Here is a 22,027-nt window from a genome sequence, read left to right as displayed (position 1 = left end):
AAGTCCCAGATGCTTTTCCAGACTAAAGGGGCAACACTTCATCTAAAGGACAGGCTCTTGATCAATGTTGTCAGGCTCAGGAGCCAATGAAAACTGGGTATTAATTGGCCCCTTTACTTCTATAAAAAGAACATTTATTTCCTTACTAAAATTTGCCCTCATGTTTAGTTTGTAGTGCCTATGTTGTTGTTTTTAATCACAGAATATCTTTACACCATCTAAAAATAGTTTCAGTTATAATTAGTCATAGGGGATAAATTTGCAGTCATAATTCATTTCTATTTTAAATTTATTGCCAAACACTTGGCAATCTGCCACAACAGATTCATAACAATGCTGTTTTCCTATCTTGGGGCTCACTGATTCTACACATTATATTTTAATTCTTTGGCACTCCTACAAGTCACTTGTGTGTCTAAAAGCATAACATAGGAGAGGTTATACACAGGGCTGTTTCAAAGAAAGACCATCTTATGGCTGAGTCATGTATCGAGCCTTGACATAAACAGATATGTCTTGTACAAACACTTTTCATATTATGGCCTGGCACCAAAGGGTTGAGGAAGAGCTTCTATGTGTCTACTGGGGATTCTGAGGCCCTTTTCCTATGCCATCACCCCAAGCCACATGAAAACCCATCTTTTAAAATCAGAGGAACTTCAAAACCAGCTTTCAATGGAGTGTAAGAGCCACAGTGGGAACGAAAACTAGGGAAGTGATTGAGCTTTTGGGAGCCTCTCTGTATTTTTAGACTTGAGATGACATAAACATAGCATAAGAAGCATGTATGTCCACTATCAAATGGTTGTCCACTCTCAAATAGACCACAAAGTTTCTCCAAAGTATCATTCTCATGATTATGTGTGTTGGAGATGGAGTTCCAGTGCATCAACCTTTTGGAACAACTATCCTAATGACCACTTGGGGCATTGGGAGCAGAGGTAGCTAGTAAGGGTCTCCTAACCTGTCCCTGCTTGCCTCTGCTCTGTGATGCTTGCTTTGACTACTCAGGTACTTCCTGTAGTGAGTCAGTCCTCTTCCTTTCCTCCTAGAGAGAAGATGGAAACAGCTCTCTCTCGCCCCCTACCTATTCATTATGTAGCTGATAGATAGGATAGGTCTTTCCTATCTCAAATGTACTTCACCAATAAAGCAATTTCGGAAACTACAGTTGGTCCAGAATGTGGCAGCCAGGCTGGTCTCTTCGTTATGAACCCCACCGCCCATTGAGATCATCAGGAGAGGTCCATCTGCATTTGCCACCGGACCTCTCCTGATGATCTCAATGGGCGGTGGGGTTCATAACAAAGAAGATGTTTTCTTAAATACCCAGGGCCCAAGCTGTTTAGGGCTTTATAGGTTACGACCAACACCTTGTATTTTTCCCGGAAACATATCGTCAGCCAGTGTAACTCCTTCAATACAGGAGTAATATGGTCTCTCATAGATGACCCAGAGACCAGCCTGGCTGCCACATTCTGGACCAACTGTAGATTCCGGACTACGTACAAGGGCAGCCCCACATAGAGTGCTTTGCAGTAATCCAGTATGGAGGTTACCATCAGATGTACCACTGTTTTGAGGTCGTCTATCTCAAGAAACGGATGCAGCTGGCATATCAGCCGAAGTTGATAGAAGGCACTTCTGGACACCGCCTCATCCTGGGACACCAAGGAGAGACCTGGATCCAGAAGCACCCCTGGACTGCGTACATGTTCCTTCTGGGGAAGTGTGACCCCATCCAGAACAGGCAGATCAAAATCGTCTCTCAAGTTCTGACCCCACACAATGAGTACCTCCTTCTTATCTGGATTCAGTCTCAGTTTGTTATCCCTCATCGAGCCCATTACCGACTCCAGGCAGGCATTTAGGGAGGTTATGCCCTCTCCCGATGATGCTGACATGGGGAAATAGATTTGGGTGTCATCAGCATACTGGTAGCACCCTGCACCAATCTCCTGATGATCTCTCCTAGCAGTTTCATGTAGATGTTAAACCACATTGGAGACAATACGGAGTCCTGAGGGACACCATACAAAAGTTCAGATTTTGAAGAACAACAGTTTCCAAGGGACACCATCTGGAACCTGCCCGAGAGGTAGGAGCAGAACCATTGCAAGGTAGTGGCAGAACCTCCCACCCCCAAACCCCTCAGACACACCAGAAGGATACTATGGTCGATAGTATCGAAAGCCACCAAGAGGTCCAAAAGGACCAACAGAGACATACTTCCTCTGTCAATTGCCAATTGGAGATCATCCATCAGGCTGACAAAGGCAGTCTTCACCCCATAGCCAGACCGGAAGCCAGTTTGAAATGGCTCTAGATAATCCATTTCCTCCAAGACCGCCTGGAGCTGGGAGGCCACCACCCTCTCAATTACCTTGCCCAGCCACGGAAGGTTGGAGACAGGCCTGTAGTTACTCAGCTCTGAGGGATCCAAGGTAAGCTTCTTTAGAAGCAGTCTAATAATTGCTTCCTTAAGACTAGGAGGCATCCTACCTTCCCTTAGAGACGCATTTATGATCTCTACCAGGCCTTCTATAATAACCCCTCTGCCAGATAGTATAAGCCATGTCGAGCAAGGGTCAAGAGGACAGGTGGTGGACCGCACCATTCCAATCAGCTTGTCCACATCCTGAGGAGTCACAAACTGGAACTGATCCAACCCAACCACATAAGAGGAGTTGCTGGATACCTCCACATCAGATACTGAAGTAAGTGTGGAGACGAAATCCAAGTTGGCCCGAATACGAGATAATTTTTCCACAAATAATTCATTAAACACATCACAGCGGGTAATAGATGGTTCCAAATTCTGATTCTGGGAGGAGGGGCACATACTAGCCCTCTCACAACCCTGAACAACTCTGCCGGACGTGAACTTGCGGATACAATACGGGCAGAAAAGAATAGCTTCTTTGCCACACGTATCACCTGAGCATAGGTCTTCAAGTGAGCTCTATGTTGCAATCTGTCGGATTCAAGCTGAGTCTTTCTCCACCTGTGCTCCAGTCACCTACCCTGCCGCTTCAGCCCCCGTAGTTCTTCCGTATACCAAGGGGCCAATTTTGAAGCGGTTCGGAGAGGACGCTTAGGAACGATCATGTCTACCGCCCCGGTGAGTTTGCTGTTCCAATTCTCCACCAGGATATCAACAGGATCACCAGCAGAGCCAACACTGAATCCCTCCAAGACTTCTTGAAATCCAATGGGATCCAATAAACTTCTCGGGCGGATCATCCTAATAAGTCCCTCGCCCCTGTGAAGGTGGGGTATGACTGTGAGTCCAACCTTAACCAGATGGTGGTCCATCCATGACAATGGGGAAAATCACCGGAGTCCCCACCCATGGAACACCACCCTGATCAGAGTGAAAGACCAAATCAAGCATGTGACCTGCAATGTGCGTCGGTCCCGAGGCCACCTGAGATAGGCCCGTAGTCATCATGGCCGCTATGAACTTCTGAGCCACCCCAGAAAAATTGGTCCCAAAATGAACATTGAAGTCACCCAGCACCACAAGCCTGGGTGTCTCCAACACCAAGTCCAAGACCAAGTCCGTCAGCTCAGTTAGGGACTCTGTTGAGCAGCGGGGTGATCGCTACACCAGCCGAAGTCCCAGTCTATCCCTTGTCCCCAAACTTAGGTACACACATTCGATATGGTCTGACACTCCAACAGGGATCCTGGTAAGGGCAATATTATTCTTATAGACCACAGCCACTCCACCTCCCCACCCTCGGTCCCTCACCCGCTCCTCAACAGAGTACCCTGGAGGGAGAAGCTGGGACCACACTGGGCCTGCAGCCTCCCCCAACCAGGTCTCTGTAATATATACCAAGTCGGCACCTTCATCCAGAATCAAATCATGGTTGGTTTCTGATTTGTTCTGGACTGACCTGGCATTACAGAGGAGCAAGGTGAGGTTCCATGGGTGGTTGGCACTGCTCCCCAAGGTCAAAGAGCTGGCAGAACAGCCAGAAGGAGAAACAGCTAGTAAATTTCTATGTTCCCTTCCCCTGTAATGGCCTGCTGACCTGCCATTACTTCTTCTGTTCCATACTATAAATCTAAATTAAGAGACTGGGTGAATAAATAAAATATAAAAATAAAACTATAAAACTATAAATCTAATTAAAAGACTGGGTGAATAAATGTGTCTCCATTGCCTTTTTAAAAGTTGCCAGAGATGGGGAGGCTCTTATTTCAACAAGGAACACATTCCAAGTCCAGGGGCAGCAACAGAGAAGTCCCGAGTAGCCGCCAGACAGGTTGGTCGCAACTGCAAATGAACCTCTCCATATGATCTTAACAGGCGGTGGGGCTCATGGCGAAGAAGACATTCTCTTAAATACCCAGGGCCTAAGCTGTTTAGGGCTTTATAAGTAATAACCAGCACCTTATATTTTGCCTGGAAACATATCAGTAGCCAGTGTAGTTCCTTCAACACAGGAGTAATATGATCTCTCCTATATGATTCAGAGACCAACCTGAACCAACTGCAGTTTCCGGAATACGTACAAAGGCAGTCCCACATAGAGCACATTGCTCTAATCCAGCCTAGAGGTTACCAGCATATGTACCACCGTTTTGAGGTCAGTCGTCTCAAGAAACGGATGCAGCTGGCGTATCAGACCTCTGGCCACTGCCTCAACCTGGGACACCAGGGAGAGGTTCAGATCCAGAAGCATACCTGACAGCATACAGACTGCATACCTGTCCCTTCTGGGGGAGCGTGACACCATCCAGAACCAGCAGATCAAAATAGTCTCCTGAGTTCCGATCCAGCACAATAAGTACCTCTGTCTTATCTGGATTCAGCCTCAGTTTGTTATCCTTCATCTAGCCTACTACCACCTCTAGGCAGGCATTTAAGGAGGTTATGCCTTCTCCTGATTATGTTGACATGGAAAAATAGATTTGGGTGTCTTCAGCATATTGATAACACCCTGCATCAAATCTCCTGATGATTTCTTCCAGTGGTTTCATGTAGATGTTAAACCACATCGGAGACAATATGGAGCCCTGAGGGACACCATACAAAAGTTCAGATTTTGAAGAACAACTGTCTCAAAGGGACACCATCTGGAATCTGTCCAAGAAGTAGGAGCAGAACCACTGTAAAACAGTGCCTCCTACCTACAACACTCTCAGACGTTCCAGAAGGATACTATGGTCGATAGTATTGAAAGCTGCCGAGAGATCCAAAAGGACCAACAGAGTCACACTTCCTCTGTCAATTCCCAATTGGAGATCATCCATCGGGCTGACCAAGGCAGTCTCCACCCCATAGCTTGCCCGAAAGCCAGTTTGAAATGGGTCTAGTTTCCTCCAATACGGTCCAGTTTCCTCCAAGACTGCCTGGAGCTGGGAGGCCACCACCCTCTCAATTACCTTGCCCAACCATGGAAGGTTGGAGACAGGCCTGTAATTGCTTAACTCAGAGGATCCAAGGCAGGCTCTTTCAGAAGCGGTCTAATGATTGCCTCCTTAAGACAAGGAGGCATCCTGCCCTCTATCAGGGAAGCATTTACAATTTCTACCAGGCTGTGCTGACTCCCATGGGGGTTGTGGAGGAGGATTCCTCATATGAAGACCTAGAGTAGGTGGAGCAGGCTGAAACTCCAGTCAACTCAGCAGAGCCAGAGCTGACAGGCCTGCAGGCCCCTCTGCCACCTTCCCTCCCTCCTCCTGATGAAGCCTCCGAGGCCACTGAAATCAAGGTGCCTGCCCCAGATCCCCAACAGTGACATTTGGCTAGAGTACAGGCTCAGAGGAATACCATAGGTCGGAGAGGCTGGCCAGAAGGAACAGGTGTTCCAACTCTGACCTGGCTGCATCTCCCTGACAAGGTCCAGCTGCAGTGATGGGTGGGGCTCTCAGCACACTGCCTATTTAGAGCAGCCTGAAATCTGGGTCTGTGCTGGAAACAATGTCCATGGTGACCAGCCCTACTGTGAGCAACCTTGACCTAGTTATCTGGACCTGTTTGTTGTTGTCTGACCATGATTCGTGTTTACACACACACCCCGATCCTGTGGAATTCCTGGAGTTGACTTCTGGCAACGTTTTTGTCTGGCTCCATCTCCGTTCCTGTCTGTCAGCTCTCCCTTTTCCTCTGAAAAGAGTGGGTTTTGCAGCTGCTGTGCAGTCGGCCAAGGCAGGTCATTACACAGGCCCTCTACAACCGCCTCCCTGCCAGACAGTATAAGCCATGTAGGGCAAGGATCAAGAGGGCACCTGCCACACCATTCCAAGCATCTTGTCCACATCATCAGGAGTCATGAACTGAAACTGATCCAGGGTCATCACATGAGAGGAGCTGCTGGACACCTCGGCATCAGATTCTGTAACAATTGTAGAGTTTGAATCTAAGTCAGCCTGAATATGAGAGATTTTGTCCACAAAAAACTCATTAAAAAATGTCACAGCGAGTAATTGTTGGTTCCAAGTACTGATTCAAGGGGGAAGAGGTGCACGTTAGCCCCTCTATGACCCTGAACAACTCTGCCAGACGTGAACTTTGTGGACACAATACGGGAGGAAAAGAATATCTTCTTTGCCGCATTTATCACCTGAGCATAGATCTTCAAATGCGTTCTATGTAATAATGTTGGATTCGAGTCAAGTCTTTCTCCACTTGCACTCTAGTCATCTACCTTGCCGCTTCAGCCCCCATAGTTCTTCCGTATGCCAAGGGTCCAGTTTCAAAGTAGGTCTAAGAAGATGCTTAGGAGTGATCGTGTCCACTGCCCTGGTGAGTTGCTTATTCCAGTTCTCCACCAGAGTGTCAACAGGGTCACCAGCAGAGCCAACACTAAACCCCTCCAAGGCTTCGTGGAGTCCTATTGGATCCAGTAACCTTCTCGGGGGGACTATCCTAATGGGCCCTCTGCCCCTGCGGAGGTGGGATGTGGTCGTGAGTCCAACCTTAACCAGATGGTGGTCCTTAATTCATGACAATCACAGGAATCCCCACCACCCTTTTCAGAGTGAAAGACCAGATCAAACGTGTGACCAGCAATATGAATTGGTCCCGAGACCACTTGGGATAGGCCCAGAGTTGTCATGGCCGCTATGAACTTCTGAGCGGCCCCGGACAAATTGGTCCCTAAATGAACATTGAAGTCCCCCAGCACCACAAGCCTGGGAGACTCCAATGCCAAACTCGAGACCAAGTCCAGCTCAGTTAGGGACTCTGTTGGGTAGCGGGGCGATTGGTACACCAACAGAAGTCCCAGTCTATCCCTGGTCCACAAACTTAGGTACACACTTTCAATATGGTCAGACACTTCAACAGGGATCCTGGCAAGGGAGATATTATATACCACAGCCACTCCACCTTCCCATCCACATCCCCTCACCTGCTCCTCAACAGAGTACCCTGGAGGCAGAAGCTGGGACCAGACTGGGTCACCAGCCTCCCCCAACCAAGTCTCTGTATACATACCAGATCGACCCCTTAATTTTAGATGGACGTTTTCCCAAGCCCTACCTGGAGATGCCAGGCAGTGAACCTGATACCCTATATATAGAAAGCATGTGATATATCATTGGGTTACAGCTTCTTTCTCAAGGTGATAATGTGTGAGGGATATTTCTATTTGTTGAGATTACCTATGGGAAAAATAGGTTAAAAACTACCTGGAAGATAATTGCAGGGCAAGGGATAACCTTTCCCCTTGCCTACTGATTCTCCCTTGCAAATAATCCTTACCTAGTTGAGAACCCAGTATTTACTTCATTGTTGTAATGTGTAGTTCTGTCATTAGAGAGCCAATCATAAGGGGACTGAATATAATGCTAAGGAATGGTAGCTTTGCATCCAACTGATATTGCTTGGCATCCAACTGAGATTATTCTAGTTAGCTAGGCTCTTTAACAGCTACATTTTAGATGGAAATTCAGCGGGCAAGATTTCCCCATCTCTGTATCCCATGCTTGAAAAACAGTACCTGTTAAAGGTACAGCGTGACTGTTGGGGGAGGGAATAGCATTTCTAATTCTAGTTTTGATGCCATATCTTTAAACCTGGCTTTTAAAAGCACTTTCTCTTCTAGGCTTTAACTTCTTTCCGGTTAGAAACCTGAGAAATCTGGTCCTGACCTTCTGATACATTTGTGTTTCCTGGGAGATCATAGTTCAGTGGTAGAACACATGCTTGGCTTGTAAGAAGGTGCTCTGACCAGTGATCTCTTGCTTGTTTGGCTTCTGAGCTGAGCAGGTTTAAAATAAAGCTTGAAAACTCAGTTGGCTCCCTGAGCAGTCATGTTTTGGCACCTTGATCCCACTAAGAAGCAAGAGAGGGTTGGGCTCATCTGAAATTAAGGGGGAAAGGAGGTGATTCTCACAATTGCCCCAGACATCCTGAATGATACTTCTGTGGCCATCCTCTACCACCTTCAGAACAGGGGTCCTCCGTGCTGCAGCATTTGGGGTAGAAGAATGAGATAATGGTCACTTCTGTGTCAGGGATGGAGTCACTGTTCCTGAATAATATCTTGGAATGACTTTTGTATCTGGATCATGAGCAGGCAAGAACTAGTCACATTACTGAGAAATGGGAATGGAAAGTATTTGTCTTCCTGCCCACTGGGTGTCAGCCAGTTGTTGCTAACTGCATGCTCATATTTGTTCATTGACCATTAATTGGTTCCAGTGTGCAAAATTGTCATTCATTTTAGGAATAACATGGAGACAATGGGATTTTCTATATGCCAGTTATTTTAAAGCTCCTTCTGTAAGAATGATTCATAGATTTCAGTGGAATGATGAACAGAAACTGTTTGCAGAATTTGGGCGTAAGAGTATAATTTATTGCAGCAAGTATATCAAAAGGAACCTTTCAGCACCTGCCTAAATATATTCAACAACAAAGCTGTAATTATTTAACACTTGACAACTAACATAGTATATTTTCTCTTTACAGAAACTGTTCCTTGTTATACCACAAAAGTATCACTGAGTGTCCAGATATGAGGACTGGAATTGCAAGATTTAATTCTGTCAACACAAATGGGAAAATGCCATTGGTGTTAAGTGCCAACCGAAGCACAAACTCTCTCTTTTTTTACAATTGCTTCTAAAACTATCACTTTTTACAGCTAGCTGATGTACAATGGAAGCATCTAATGGGTAGGCTGTTGTGTGACTGTTGCACTCATCTTGTGTTACCATAGATGTGTAAACCTATCCTTACAAATGATTTCTCATATGAAAACAATAGAAAAGTTAAAACTTAAGATATGTGTACAACTATCTGCTGGAACATTGTAAGAAACAGTTAAATTAAATACCAAGGGTTTTCAAGTACCAGATGAACAGAACTAGCACACCTGATGCCCACAATCCACAGGATGTCTGAGTATCAACCCATGCCAATTGTTGTTTGAGCTATCAGGGTCAGCGCTGCATAGGTAATTCTTTCAAATAAGCAGTTTAATGGTGCTTAAACTCCAGTGCTAGTTGGTATCACTTTCTAGGTACCTTTCCCACCCATTTTCTACAGTCACTGTGGGGAATCCGTTGTCTGGACACAGCCTTGGCTAATGGCAGTTCTTCATAATTGTATCCTAGGAGAAAAAGCAATTGCTTCCAGTTAGCTTGTTTACTCTGCCATCCAGAAGCTTCTTTTCCCTTAGCAGTTGAAATAATTGTCAGAAATAAAGACTGTAGTCCAGAGCTCTGCATGTGTGCGCCAGAGCAGCATGTGGATTGGGTGGTTTTCATAGATTTTGTCACAGCAACCTGTGACAACACAGACACCTCCCAGTGTCATGAACTGGTTAAATTCACGAGAGATTAAGAAAACAGTTTTCAGTTAGGCTCTGCTGTACAGAAGTGAATTAAAAACACCCAGGGCCCCGATCCAGGCCCTGGATTGGCATGGAATATGGAACATGGGCCTTTTTGCTTTCATTCTTGAAGGGTAATCTCTCTTGTTTCATCCAAAGCTCACTCCTGAATTGCGTGAGGTATCATAGGGATAGAGTCTGCTACCTGGGAATGTTCTTGAGTGTACTTTTAAGTTGTTTTGTTAAGAATAATAGCTATTCTTGTGGCTTTCATAGCAGCTTGGCGAGGGCTGGATCCAGGTCTGAAGTGTCCCTCACCCAAGTTTTTGGTGGGCCTTCCATACCCTAGTGGGGATTTACCTGGGTGGCAGCCTGAAGTACTTCAGAACAGCCATTACATTGTTTAAAAAAAGATGGTGGTTGCTACCTCATCCACTACAAAGCACTCTGGGCTGCTGCCACTTCCCCCACAACCCAGCTGAGCCCCAACTAGGGAGAGCCTAACAAATGCCTTCCCCATCCATTAATAAGGTTCCTACCTCATTGCATATGGGGAGAGTGCCTGAAAGAGAGTATGACAAATGATTCATTCTTTAGTTGTCTCTTCCCACCTTTCCTATCTGTGGAAACTCTTCCTAAAGACATCTGCAATGACTCATGGCAGGGACCTCTGAAAGAAGCCCATTCATGGATGGGGAGAGCAGGAGAGGGCAGTGGCAAAGTGATTCTCTCAGCTGAAGGAGTTGTGTGCTGCTGCCACCACATGGAGATGGGCACTGAGGGGCTCCATGGCCACCTGATAGACATGGACCTCCAAAGTGCTGCCCAACTCAGCCAGCCCCTGATGCTGGTCCGATGCTGCAGAAATCAGCAGGTAATTTCATGCTGTTTCATGGCATGGAGAAGTTTTTTCAACTGCTACTAATATCTGCACATCAAGTTATTATTAAAGGCACAGTTACAGATTCTGGTTGAAAATTTGGCAACCTTAAATACTACACAGGGGCTGCAGTTTCTTTTTTAACCAGCCTTATTGCAACAATTTGGAGAGAACTGATAGAACTTTGAGATAATACAGAGCTCAGGAAAAATGTTCAGTTGAGAAAAGCTGGAGAACTATTTTGAAACTAAGCACTTTTATTAGTATTGATAATTCAGAATCATGATATTTTGGGGGGTATAAAATTTTTATTTTGTGCAGATGTCATAAGCAGAAATTCAGTTTTCTTGTTTTGTAGTCTGTCATACGTTTGTACAAGTGTACATAGATTCTGTTTTGCATAGTCATTTTTCATGCACTAAATAAACTATATTGATAATCTGTGCAGTTTTATTTAACTCATAAGGCTCATTCACATGTTCTGTTCAACACTTGTACAATGAGAATCCAGTGTACACAGGTTCAGATATGTACGCAGGTATAATCATTCACATGTTATGTTGAATGCAGGTACAGAAGTACGCTTCCTATCTGTGCCATGCATTTGAAGGGCCTTTATCCAGGTTCACTTTTAAATGATCATAGGTACTGTCATTCACACAAACACATTTGCTAGTGTACAGACATCTGTACATTCGTACAGCATAATGTCTGAATCAGGCTATATACTAGGCATGTGCATGAAACAGATTTTGAGTTTTGTTTCAAGCTTGAAATGAAACTCAAATGGTCAAAACATTTAATTGAAACAGAGGTCAACACGGCTGTTATGACGGAACAAAACCCAAAATATTTTAAGTGTTTCAGCCATAGGAAACAATGGGGAAATTCAAAACACCCCAATGTTCCCCTTGGCTAGCTCCGAGGGACACCAAAGTGAGCTGGGCAGTAGGCCATGATGGGTGCTACTGGCCACCAAACCCACAAAAGTAATGGGCAAGTGAGCAATATTAAACAATTTTTTAACCTTTTCCCAAACCCCACATAGGATCTGACCCTATGGCCGGAACAAGCTGCACTCACAGTGCACTGCACATAAATTTTGTTTAGCAATTCACAATGCACTTTTTAACCTTGCCTTGAAAAATACTGCAGAAGCACATAGTAAAAGGGAATCTTTCCCTCCTAACACAGAACACACATTTCAAACACAGTCCAAAAATGTTCAAAAAGGAATCAATGACCCAGAAGAAGAATCCACTTTCAGACACAGTGCCTGCGCTGCAGTAACATCATTGGGACAAGTTGCTCTCACACACACAATCATGACTCCTTACTTCTTGACCAGTGACATTTAAATGCCATATAGAAGTTATCTTTTCATGTCAGTAAAATAATAAAAAAAGGCATCCACTTATCATACGTGTTGACAACATTTTGTATAACATGATTTGCTGTAAATGGGCCTCTGGTACAGGTCATATGCATCAAGAGGCCCCAAAAATGGAAGTCAAATTGAATTCCAAGACTGAAGCCGTTAATATACAAGCCTCCTAACAGGAACAGGAGCAAAGTAGGGATCTAGTTTTATTTTCACCAGTGGAAAATAAGCACAATTCCATAATTTCCTTCAGCTTTAATTATTTATACTTATATAATTTATAACCCACATATCAACCCTCACAAGGCCATTGAGGTTGCTTACAACCCAGAACAACCACTGCTAATTAATACCTTTCCAAACAAAGATAAGAGCAGCACCAAAATAGCAGAAAAGTCAACACTAAAACCAGTGAATCTTAACTCACCCCCACAGGCTTTTTTTTGGAAATTCATTTTAAAAACACATATTTTGCCTTTCTTTTTTCTGGTGATCTGCTCTGCCTTTAACAAAGGAGACAGAAATTCAACAGGCACAGCTTTTTCCAGCATGCAGATGCAGTGATAGGAAACTCAGTGGTTGAACTATCTGTCATGCAGCTGTGAATAGCTATGGGTAGACTGCCAATAAAAAAAATGTGGCACCCCTATTTCCAAGCAGATTTGAACCCTGCTCAATCTATCCTAGAAATTAGGTTTAAACGCCTGCCCAGATTTACTCCTTGGTACATCTGCACCCTTTGAACAGAGACCAGGAGCAGGCAATGTTCGGCACTCTAGCTGTTGTTGAACTACAACTCATCATTCCCAGTCACAATAAATTGTAACTATGGGTGATGGGAGTTGTAGTTTCAACAACTGCTTGCGTTGTTGTCTACATACACTGACTAGCCTACACTGACTACACTGACTAGCATACAACTGACTAGCATACACTGACTAGCATACAATTAAATAGCACTAACAGCAGTGTGCTGATATTACAATGGGATGCAGGTATTCATCGCAGAGAGAGTATTGTGGGTCCAGTGTGAGCAGATCATTTGGCAACATGCAAATAATGAGTTTTTCCATATCTCTTTTTCTGCATTTTGGGGAAATGGGTTTCTTTCTCCATATCCTCAGGTACCAAAGCCGGAGCACAATGAGCTCATATTATTGTTTTGCTTTATATGATAGGGCTATGAGTTTCTGAAGTTAGAAGTTATTCTTAAAATTCAAGTTGGCAACTCACAAGTGGCTATAGAACTTTAAGCCATACATCTGCTTCCATGATAATTTCAGTTCATTGCAAGGGCAGGAAAGTTGTTCATGATTTATTGATTTAAACATTTTGTTTCCTGCTTTCCCATCAAACAATCTCTAAGGTGGTGATTACATTAAAATATTTAAAAGCCAATAGAAACATTAGCTAGTTGCCTAAAAGATAGTTATGTATTATTAAGAATAGATATATGCAATTTTTCAACAAAAAAGGTTCTCAGAATGGTTTACATAGAAAAAGGAATAAGAAGATGGTTCTCTGTTCCAAAAGGGCTCACACTCTACAAGGAAACACAGGACAGACATCAGCCACAGCCACTGGATGCTTTGTTGGGGTTGAATGACAGTTGCTCTCCTGCTAAATATAAGATAGCCACCACTGTAGGTGCCAGGTGGGCATGTTTGGCTTGGTTTCACTTTGATTTGATTTGATTGATTTGGTTTCACTTTGAGACTAATTGGGACACCATGACATAAAAGAAAGGAGAGCTACCTTTCTTCAGCTTTGCTGACTGCAGAGAAGAGGGGGAACTGGCTATCTCGTTTTTCTTCTTTACTGAAGGATAGTCCTGGCAACCAATAGCAGCTGGCGTGAGGGAGGAGCTTCCTCCCTCAACTCCAGTTGCAAAGCAGCCAGACTGTGGTGCCAGTGTTTGGATATAATGCTGGAGAACTGGAGGTCCAGGTAACGGACCTCACTACAAAACAAAAGTGCAAATCACTGGGGAGATAAACCACAGACCCATTTTCTGTTGAAACAGTAGTTGCCCACATTCAGACTTACAGTTTTTGAAACCGGAGGTCCCTTGGCCTCCGGTTTCATGATGCATGTGAATGCAGCCAAAGTTCCATGATGAACATGCTCACCCCACTCTTCAACTGGTGGGGTGCTGTACTTTATGCAAACTAGTCCCCGCCACGCCCTGTTTTCAACATTAACATTTTGCCTGCTTCTCAATCAGTTTTGTGAGAAGTTTGTGAGAAGCAGACAAAACACTAATGCTGAAAATAGAAGAAGCTAACTTATCAAGATGCTAGATTCCTTGGAGGTCAGCAGATTGCAGTCCATTCATAACAAACATCAAATAATATTTACAAGTAAATTACTACATTTGGACTAATTGTCTGAATGAACTTTACTTCTGAATGTAATATACCAAACATTAACAATGCTATGAGAAAAGCAGCTTATACATAATATATGGTCCTAAAGAAACAACGTGACTGTAGACCTCCAAAGTTCCCCCACCCACCCCTTTCCCTTTCTTTGAAACAAGGATATATAGTAGCTGTGTTCAGGGGGGAAATTACACTGTATTTACATAAGATGGGGTTTTGCCATGGACCCAGAGATGCAAGATATCAGTGCCAGGATATTCACTCTCTCCCCACCACTGACTCATACCTGTGTCTTCAACAAAACGATGCCCAAGTTCTTTCCACTCTGAATCTGAAATGTTCTTTTTTTGTCTGATTTCTGACTCAGGGTTATAGAAATTGCACAACAATGGACCGTTTCTCACGATCAGTGAGACCCGGTTTTTCCTGGTGAGCAGGAAGAGTGGGCTAAGCCCGCTCTCCCCACTCATGAGCGGGCAGGGAGCCCTGGGCGGCTGGATTAGCCATCCACACGATACCCGGCTCTGAGATGGAGCCAGCGGGGGCTGGGGAGCTCGGGGGCCACGCAGCCCCCGGAAGCCCCAGTATGCTCTCCGCGAGTGTGCAGGGCATACTGGGGAGACCCCCGAGCCGGGAGGCTGCTTTTAAGCCTCCCGGCTGGGGGTCTACTCACAAGTAGCCACAGCGTGGAGCCACGCAACGACTATTCACGAGCAGATAGCCCGGGTTTGCAGAGCGCTCGCTCCGCAAACCTGGGCTAAGGGGTGGGCTACAGGCGCGGGTTATGTGCTCCAGAACCACTGGGCTCGGCTGCCAGATTTCCCAGATTTCCCAGATTTTCCTAGCCCAATTTTTGTGATCATAAGAATAGCCCCAATGTGATCTGTCCATGTAAAGATACATTTTCTTTGCTGGTTATTTCACCAGGTGATTTTTATTTTAATTCCCCTGTTTTGTAAGCAGAAGTAATCTATTTAGGTGTTACAGTACATGCTTCACCGTGATGGGTATTAAAGGATATTTGTGTTGTCTTTAGACACAACATTGCTCATCAATGGCTTCCTGAACATACTGGCCAAGATCCAGAACCAGGAAGCTATTTAAATGAACCTAAGGGGACTTTAGATTTGTTTGAAAAAAGAAAACTAGCCCCTTATCACATAGTGAACTCGTTTGAAACTGAGGGTGCAATCCTATGCATGTGTGTTTGGTCACAAGTCCTATTGAGTTCAATAGTAGGATGTTTACCCTCATAAGTGTGCATAAGTTTGGAGTCTGAAAAGAATTCCAAAAGCAGTTTGTGTTATGACAGGGAGGCCAGCTGTTCAAAGACAAAAAATTAAGACATTCCACAGAGTTAGTGTATGTTCCTTTCATATGCCAAAGTAGCTCTTTGCTTACTCTTTAGATTCTGCACTTCTTTGGGACAGGGAACGATCTTCTCATTTTGCTGTGCAAAATGTGCAAATCACACATTTCTCTTCTAATCTTCTCAATTTGTTGTGCAAACCTCTTTGAGAACGTTTCTAATGAAAATTGGTATATAAATATCAATCCTTCATTCCTGATCACTCAAGTAATGTTATTATTATTGTCATTATTGTTGCTCTTTTCTTGATTTGGCTTCACTCTGATACCAGATTAAGTGAAGTGGTTGTGGAAGTTCTTTGCCTGGCATTGCCTTTTGGAGGTCACTTTGGTGTTAGTCTTTGTTGTGCCTGGATATATCAATGATTCCTTATTATTTAGTGCCAGAATGTTTTAGATTTTATGTCTTGCATTTTATGGATTATCGTGAGACATCTTAAAAATGCATGTGTGGGTCAGGGAGATCATTTTTAATTTAATTGCTATAGTTACAGCTGACTACACTTGGAAGTAACAAACTTATCATGTCGCTGTTTAGAAAGAAAATCTGTATAATTGAATTCTGGAACTAGCTCTTGGCTTCCTTGTTTTTAGTGTCTGTAGTAATTAATTTGTCTCTTGAAGTACTAATTGCCTTAAGGCGATTATCATACATCTGTGTTTTTTGCACTCCTTGGCATACTGTTTTTGTCAAGGAATGTTAATATATTTCTATTCTTACTGTGACAGGACCTTGTTGTACGAGTTACAGATGATACAGATCCATTATTCTTGTAACTACAGAAGAAGACTTTCAGAAGCAAGCAATACAGTGTGTGTGAGCGAGAGAGAGAAAGAGAGAGAGAGGGAGGGAGGGATAGAAGTCACATGACAATTCAATCTAACCTATGAGCATTGTTTAAAAATATAGTAAGTGCCTTATTTCATATATTGTGACTCTTTATCAATATACCAACTGTTGTGTAGATATAATTTGTAACTTTGGGTATTCAGTAATGTAACTGAAATATATTTTGTAATTTTACAAATATGGGCTTGCAAATTAAATATTTTTAAAAGCTGAGTTTTTGTGAATGTGGTAAAGTATTGCCTTTCTTAGAGATGACGCTGTGTGTAATTCATTACTATTGTAGGTTACATTTCTTGCTGTTCTCATAAAGTAATTTTCAAACGTTTACAAAAAAAGAGAGCCAGCATGGTGTAATGGTTAGAGTGCTGGACTAGGACTGGAGAGACCCGAGTTCAAATCCCCATTCAGCCATAAAACTAGCTGGGTGACTCTGGGCCAGTCACTTCTCTCTCAGCCTAACCTACTTCACAGGGTTGTTGTGAAAGAGAAACTCAAGTATGTAGTACACCGCTCTGGGCTCCTTGGAGGAAGAGCGGGATATAAATGTAATAATAATAATAATAATAATATTTTTTTTTAAATGTCAGCAGTTTTGACGGCTCCAGCTACGTTACAAAAATAAGTTTGACTTTGAGACACCAAAAATATTATTCATTATATATGGAAATTAATTTTTTCTTGTTGCTTTCTCATTTGTCTTAACAAGAAGATGGCATGCTGTATTTATAAAAGGAATCAGTATATTTAAGTCAAAATACATGTTTCATGAGCATACCTTTTTTCAGTGAGGGGAAAAACTGGACATGACATGCGTTCCTGTTTTTAATTTTCCTTTTTCCTGCCTTCCAGTATGGCAGAGTGTGTATGGCAGAGAGTTTCGAGTGTGACCTCGAAACCTTGAGGTGATATAGCTCAGGATGACCACAGTCATAACTGCTCCTTCAGCAAAGCAGGCTTGGTGTGCTGACTGCTCAAATGATTGCCTTCACTGCAGTATGACTCCTCGGGCTTCAGGTGATGGCATGATGCCGATTCATTGCTTGGCCTTTATGTGGATGCACAGCTGATGCATAACCGCTGTATGAGAAAATGATGTGTGGATAACAGCTAACAAGCTGAGATATTTAAATGATGGTGCAGTGTTAACCTTCTCCTTTTTGAAAGCCAGCCTGAGCTTTGCAAGCTGAAAGCACTTCAGAAATTACTGTTCGCAGCTTTGTTCCACTTGCCTGCAGTGTACTGTGGAAAGAGGATCTTGCTGACCTTCGCCATAGCAATGTCTGCAACCGGAAAGGTTTCAGAGTCTTGCTCATCTTTGAAGTTGCTGTGGCTGAGATATTTGAGCCCCTGACTTCCACATTATTGCTGCTCGCATGAGTGAATGACTTCCATAAGTAACAAGTGCTGCATAAAACAATGCATCATGCCCTGGAGATGCAATCCATCCAGCGCTGCTTCCGTGCAACCTTCTTTTGCCTAAGTAGAAAGTAGCATTCAGGAAGCTATGCCCTATGTCACATCTGCATTCGTGCTTTACACAATTCTTAACCCCCACCCACCCAAACTTTGTAGCTTATTGCTTGTGGGCTGTTTAGCCTTTCTAGAGTAATTCATTTATCTTTTACATTAGTGGCTTTTTAGAACAAGCACCTATTATCTTTTCATTGTTTTGGCAGAGATAAGATGAGAAAATATCTCTGGATAGGATATAGAAGGTTCACCCAACAAACTGTGCACTTAACCTTTGTCTTTATGACCAACTTAAGCTAGTCAAAAGATTAATGCATTTGGTAAATTTATCTTGTGGGCGGAGCTATATGCCTCTCATATTGACGGAAGCCATGACTTGTCCTTTTCTCAGAAAAGGCATTGCTGGACCAGAGTGAGCTGGGTCATTTCTGGCCTACCTCAAACCTTCTTTTTTGCTGGAGCAGCAGGGTAAGGCCATCGAAAGCATAGAAGCCAATCGGCTCCAAGCACTTGAGCAATAAAGAGGTTTTCTGGACCAGTATCAATTTGAATGGAGAGTTGTGAACCAGAACTACTCGAGTACAGGTGAAACTCGGAAAATTAGAATATCGTGCAAAAGTCCATTAATTTCAGTAATGCAAATTAAAAGGTGGAACTGATATATGAGACAGACGCATTACATGCAAAGCGAGATAAGTCAAGCCTTAATTTGTTATAATTGTGATGATCATGGCGTACAGCTCATGAAAACCCCAAATCCACAATCCCAGAAAATTAGAATATTACATGGAACCAAGAAGACAAGGATTGAAGAATAGAACAATATCGGACCTCTGAAAAGTATAAGCATGCGTATGTATTCAGTACTTGGTTTGGGCCCTTTTTGCAGCAATTACTGCCTCAATGCGGCGTGGCATGGATGCTATCAGCCTGTGGCACTGCTGAGGTGTTATGGAAGACCAGGATGCTTCATTAGCAGCCTTCAGCTCTTCTGTATTGTTTGGTCTCATGTCTCTCATCCTTCTCTTGGCAATGCCCCATAGATTCTCTATGGGGTCAGGTCAGGCGAGTTTGTTGGCCAATCAAGCACAGTACACTGTATACTTTTCAGAGGTCCAATATTGTTCTATTCTACAATCCTTGCCTTCTTGGTTCCATGTAATATTCTAATTTTCTGAGATTGTGGATTTGGGGTTTTCATGAGCTGTACGCCATGATCATCACAATTATAACAAATTAAGGCTTGACTTATCTCGCTTTGCATGTAATGCGTCTGTCTCATATATCAGTTTCACCTTTTAATTTGCATTACTGAAATTAATGGACTTTTGCACGATATTCTAATTTTCCGAGTTACACCTGTAGCTCTGGTAATTTATCTGTCTCTAGACAGGTTTTTGTAAACCACCCAGAGATGGAAGTTTGGAGCAGTGCACAAATCTGATAAAGATAAAGATAGATAAACAAAGGGTGTGTGATCCTGTTGATTTGCTTGACCCTCTTGGTGGCTTGATAGTATGAAGTCCATCTTTGAGTTCTCTAAAGTGGATATTTTTAAGTGGCTGCTCTGCTGCCTGAATGGATGGTCTTAAAAAGTAATATGATCTACTGCATGGCTTTTCTCCTGAATGTACAGATTGTGATGGAAGCCAGGAGCTCATTTTATAAAAACATTATTTGCATTTCTCTTTATTTAGCAGGGGGAGAGTAACTGGCCCTATCCAGCTACAGCATAGTACCTCCTGTGACTGTTGCTGGTGTCTATCTTATGTTTCTTTTTAGATTGTGAGCCCTTTGGGGACAGGGAGCCATCTTATTTATTTATTATTTCTCTGTGTAAACCGCCCTGAGCCATTTTTGGAAGGGCGGTATAGAAATTGAATTAATAATAATAACTACCTTGGCGTGGTTGTGGGGCTAGCGTGCGCCGAGGAAGGTGAGAGCTACGCCACAGGTCCAACCATACTGGACAGGTCTCACCAGAGGAGCCAGACAAAGAGTGCCTCTCCCATCAACAATATGTTGAGACGTAACTTTAATAAATCCTATACCGGATCAGTTGTTGCCCAGGTCAACAAGGACCGCGTCAGGTGCTGGAGTCCCTGGACATCTGGTGGCAAGTGGGCAACAGGACTCAGGATCTTCAGTTGAGCAACCAGGGCTGGAGACTGCAGGGTTACTGGAAGAAACATTGCTTAACCAAAAAAAAATACGAAAAATGCCAACAAGGAAATAATGATCTGCTTTTACAAGTCTAGTCCAACTAAAAGAGGTTATTTTAAAAGAATGTACCAAATTTGGAAAGAGAAGCATCCAGATACAGAAATAGAAGACCAGAGAAGATTCATAATAAGAAATAAAGTATTCACAGGAGTAGAGCTGGAAGAACTGCAAAGAGCAACACAGGCTCAAGATATGGAAGAAGAATTACCACCAACTGAAGAAGTTGCTCGGGCGCAGGTGGAGGAGGTGTTGGAAATCGAGGATGCCACTGTTGCTGAACTCTTTCAAAATTGAAACCAGGCAACCTCCCCTTTGCCTTCACCTCAAAAACCCAAATGCCATTTAACAGAAAAGCAACAAGAACTAAAGCAAAAAATAACCGAGCACATGAACCAAACAACCACCAGGGTTCGACTTCCAGCTCTAAAAACAGTTGCCAAAAAACAACTTACTCAGGCATTAAAAGATGTCAATGCTGCACTTGCAGAAATAACAACCAATAAATTGCAAGAAACAAACCAACTAATGTACAGTGCAGAAACAATAACAACACAAGAGCTCGGATATAAGATCAGTGGACCTGTAAAAAAAAGAAAGCAGTACATCACCTTAATGGACGATTAGATTAGAAAATAAAATCTCCAGGCTTAGATCAGATGCTAGTAAATTGAAAGATATGAAAAACAAGAAGCTGAAGAATGAAAACACCAAACAGTATCTGATCCAAAAATATAACCTAGACACAAGGAAAATTAGAGAAGTCCTGGAAATAATAAAGCAGCAAACAGCAGTGTCAAAGAAGATTAGCAGATACAAAGCCAGAATCACACAACACAGGCAGAATCTCCAATTCCAGTTGAATCAGAGACGTTTCTACCAAAGCATAGAAGGAGAAACTGCAAGAAACCTAGAAACACCAAATAAAGAAGAAACAGTGCAATTCTGGGGAAAATTATGGGACAATCCAATAGATTATAATAAAAAAGCAGGCTGGGTGAAAGAGGTTGAAAAATGTAACCAACAAATGCAAGATCTAATAATAACACCAGAACTAATAAGTGAAAGAGCAACGAAAATAAAAAATTGGACAGCACCAGGCGACGATGAACTGCATGGCTTTTGGCTTAAACACCTAACAAGCCTTCATAAACAACTATCAAAACAGTTCAATCACATTTTGCAAGGAGGTGATATTGAACAATGGCTAACAACTGGGAAAACTCATCTCATCATGAAAGACCCAGCAAAAGGTGCAGTTCCAAGTAATTATAGACCAACTAGTATTTTTCAGCCTGTTAAATTAACGGGCGCTAGTAGCCTTCTCTGCCCTCCCGCAAATAACTTTCAGTGGGGGGGGGCTGCTCCCTGGGCGGTGCTGGGAGGGAGTCGACCTGAATTGGACATGACCCCCAGCAAAAGAAGGGCAGAAGGGAAAGCAGGAACTCTTCACTTCCTGCAAAGCGCATGCCCAGAAGTGGCGCGCACGCTCATAAAAGCAATGCGCTCCACTTTGCTTGTTCTTCTTGCCTGGCAGCAGCTCCCTGCTGGGCCCGATGCTGCTGCTTGGGGGAGGCAGAGCGCTCTGAGTGTGCCAGGATGGGCGGGGCAAAGGGAGCAGGGGGGAGGTGGGGCCTGTGCAGGGAGAGGGGGGGCCCTTACAGGCAGTGGTGGCAGCGA

General features: G+C 43.5%; 1 protein-coding gene across 2 annotated transcripts in view; it reads left to right on the top strand.

Moving 5' to 3' along the window:
* The window catches only part of LRRC2 (leucine rich repeat containing 2), a 117,629-nt gene extending 106,511 nt beyond the window's left edge, over positions 1-11,118 (top strand). For both annotated transcript variants that reach the window (XM_053287831.1, XM_053287830.1), the window contains exon 9: positions 8,933-11,118. In XM_053287831.1, coding sequence (XP_053143806.1) covers positions 8,933-8,982 — 50 coding nt within the window. In that variant the 3' untranslated portion in view covers positions 8,983-11,118. The remainder of the gene's footprint in view (positions 1-8,932) is intronic.
* The last annotated feature ends 10,909 nt before the right edge of the window (positions 11,119-22,027 follow it).

The sequence above is a fragment of the Hemicordylus capensis genome, chromosome 2, assembly GCF_027244095.1.
Source record: "Hemicordylus capensis ecotype Gifberg chromosome 2, rHemCap1.1.pri, whole genome shotgun sequence".
In the NCBI taxonomy this organism is placed as follows: Eukaryota; Metazoa; Chordata; class Lepidosauria; order Squamata; family Cordylidae; genus Hemicordylus; species Hemicordylus capensis.
Note: the sequence above shows the minus strand (reverse complement) of the source record. Positions and strands in the feature narration are given on the sequence as shown.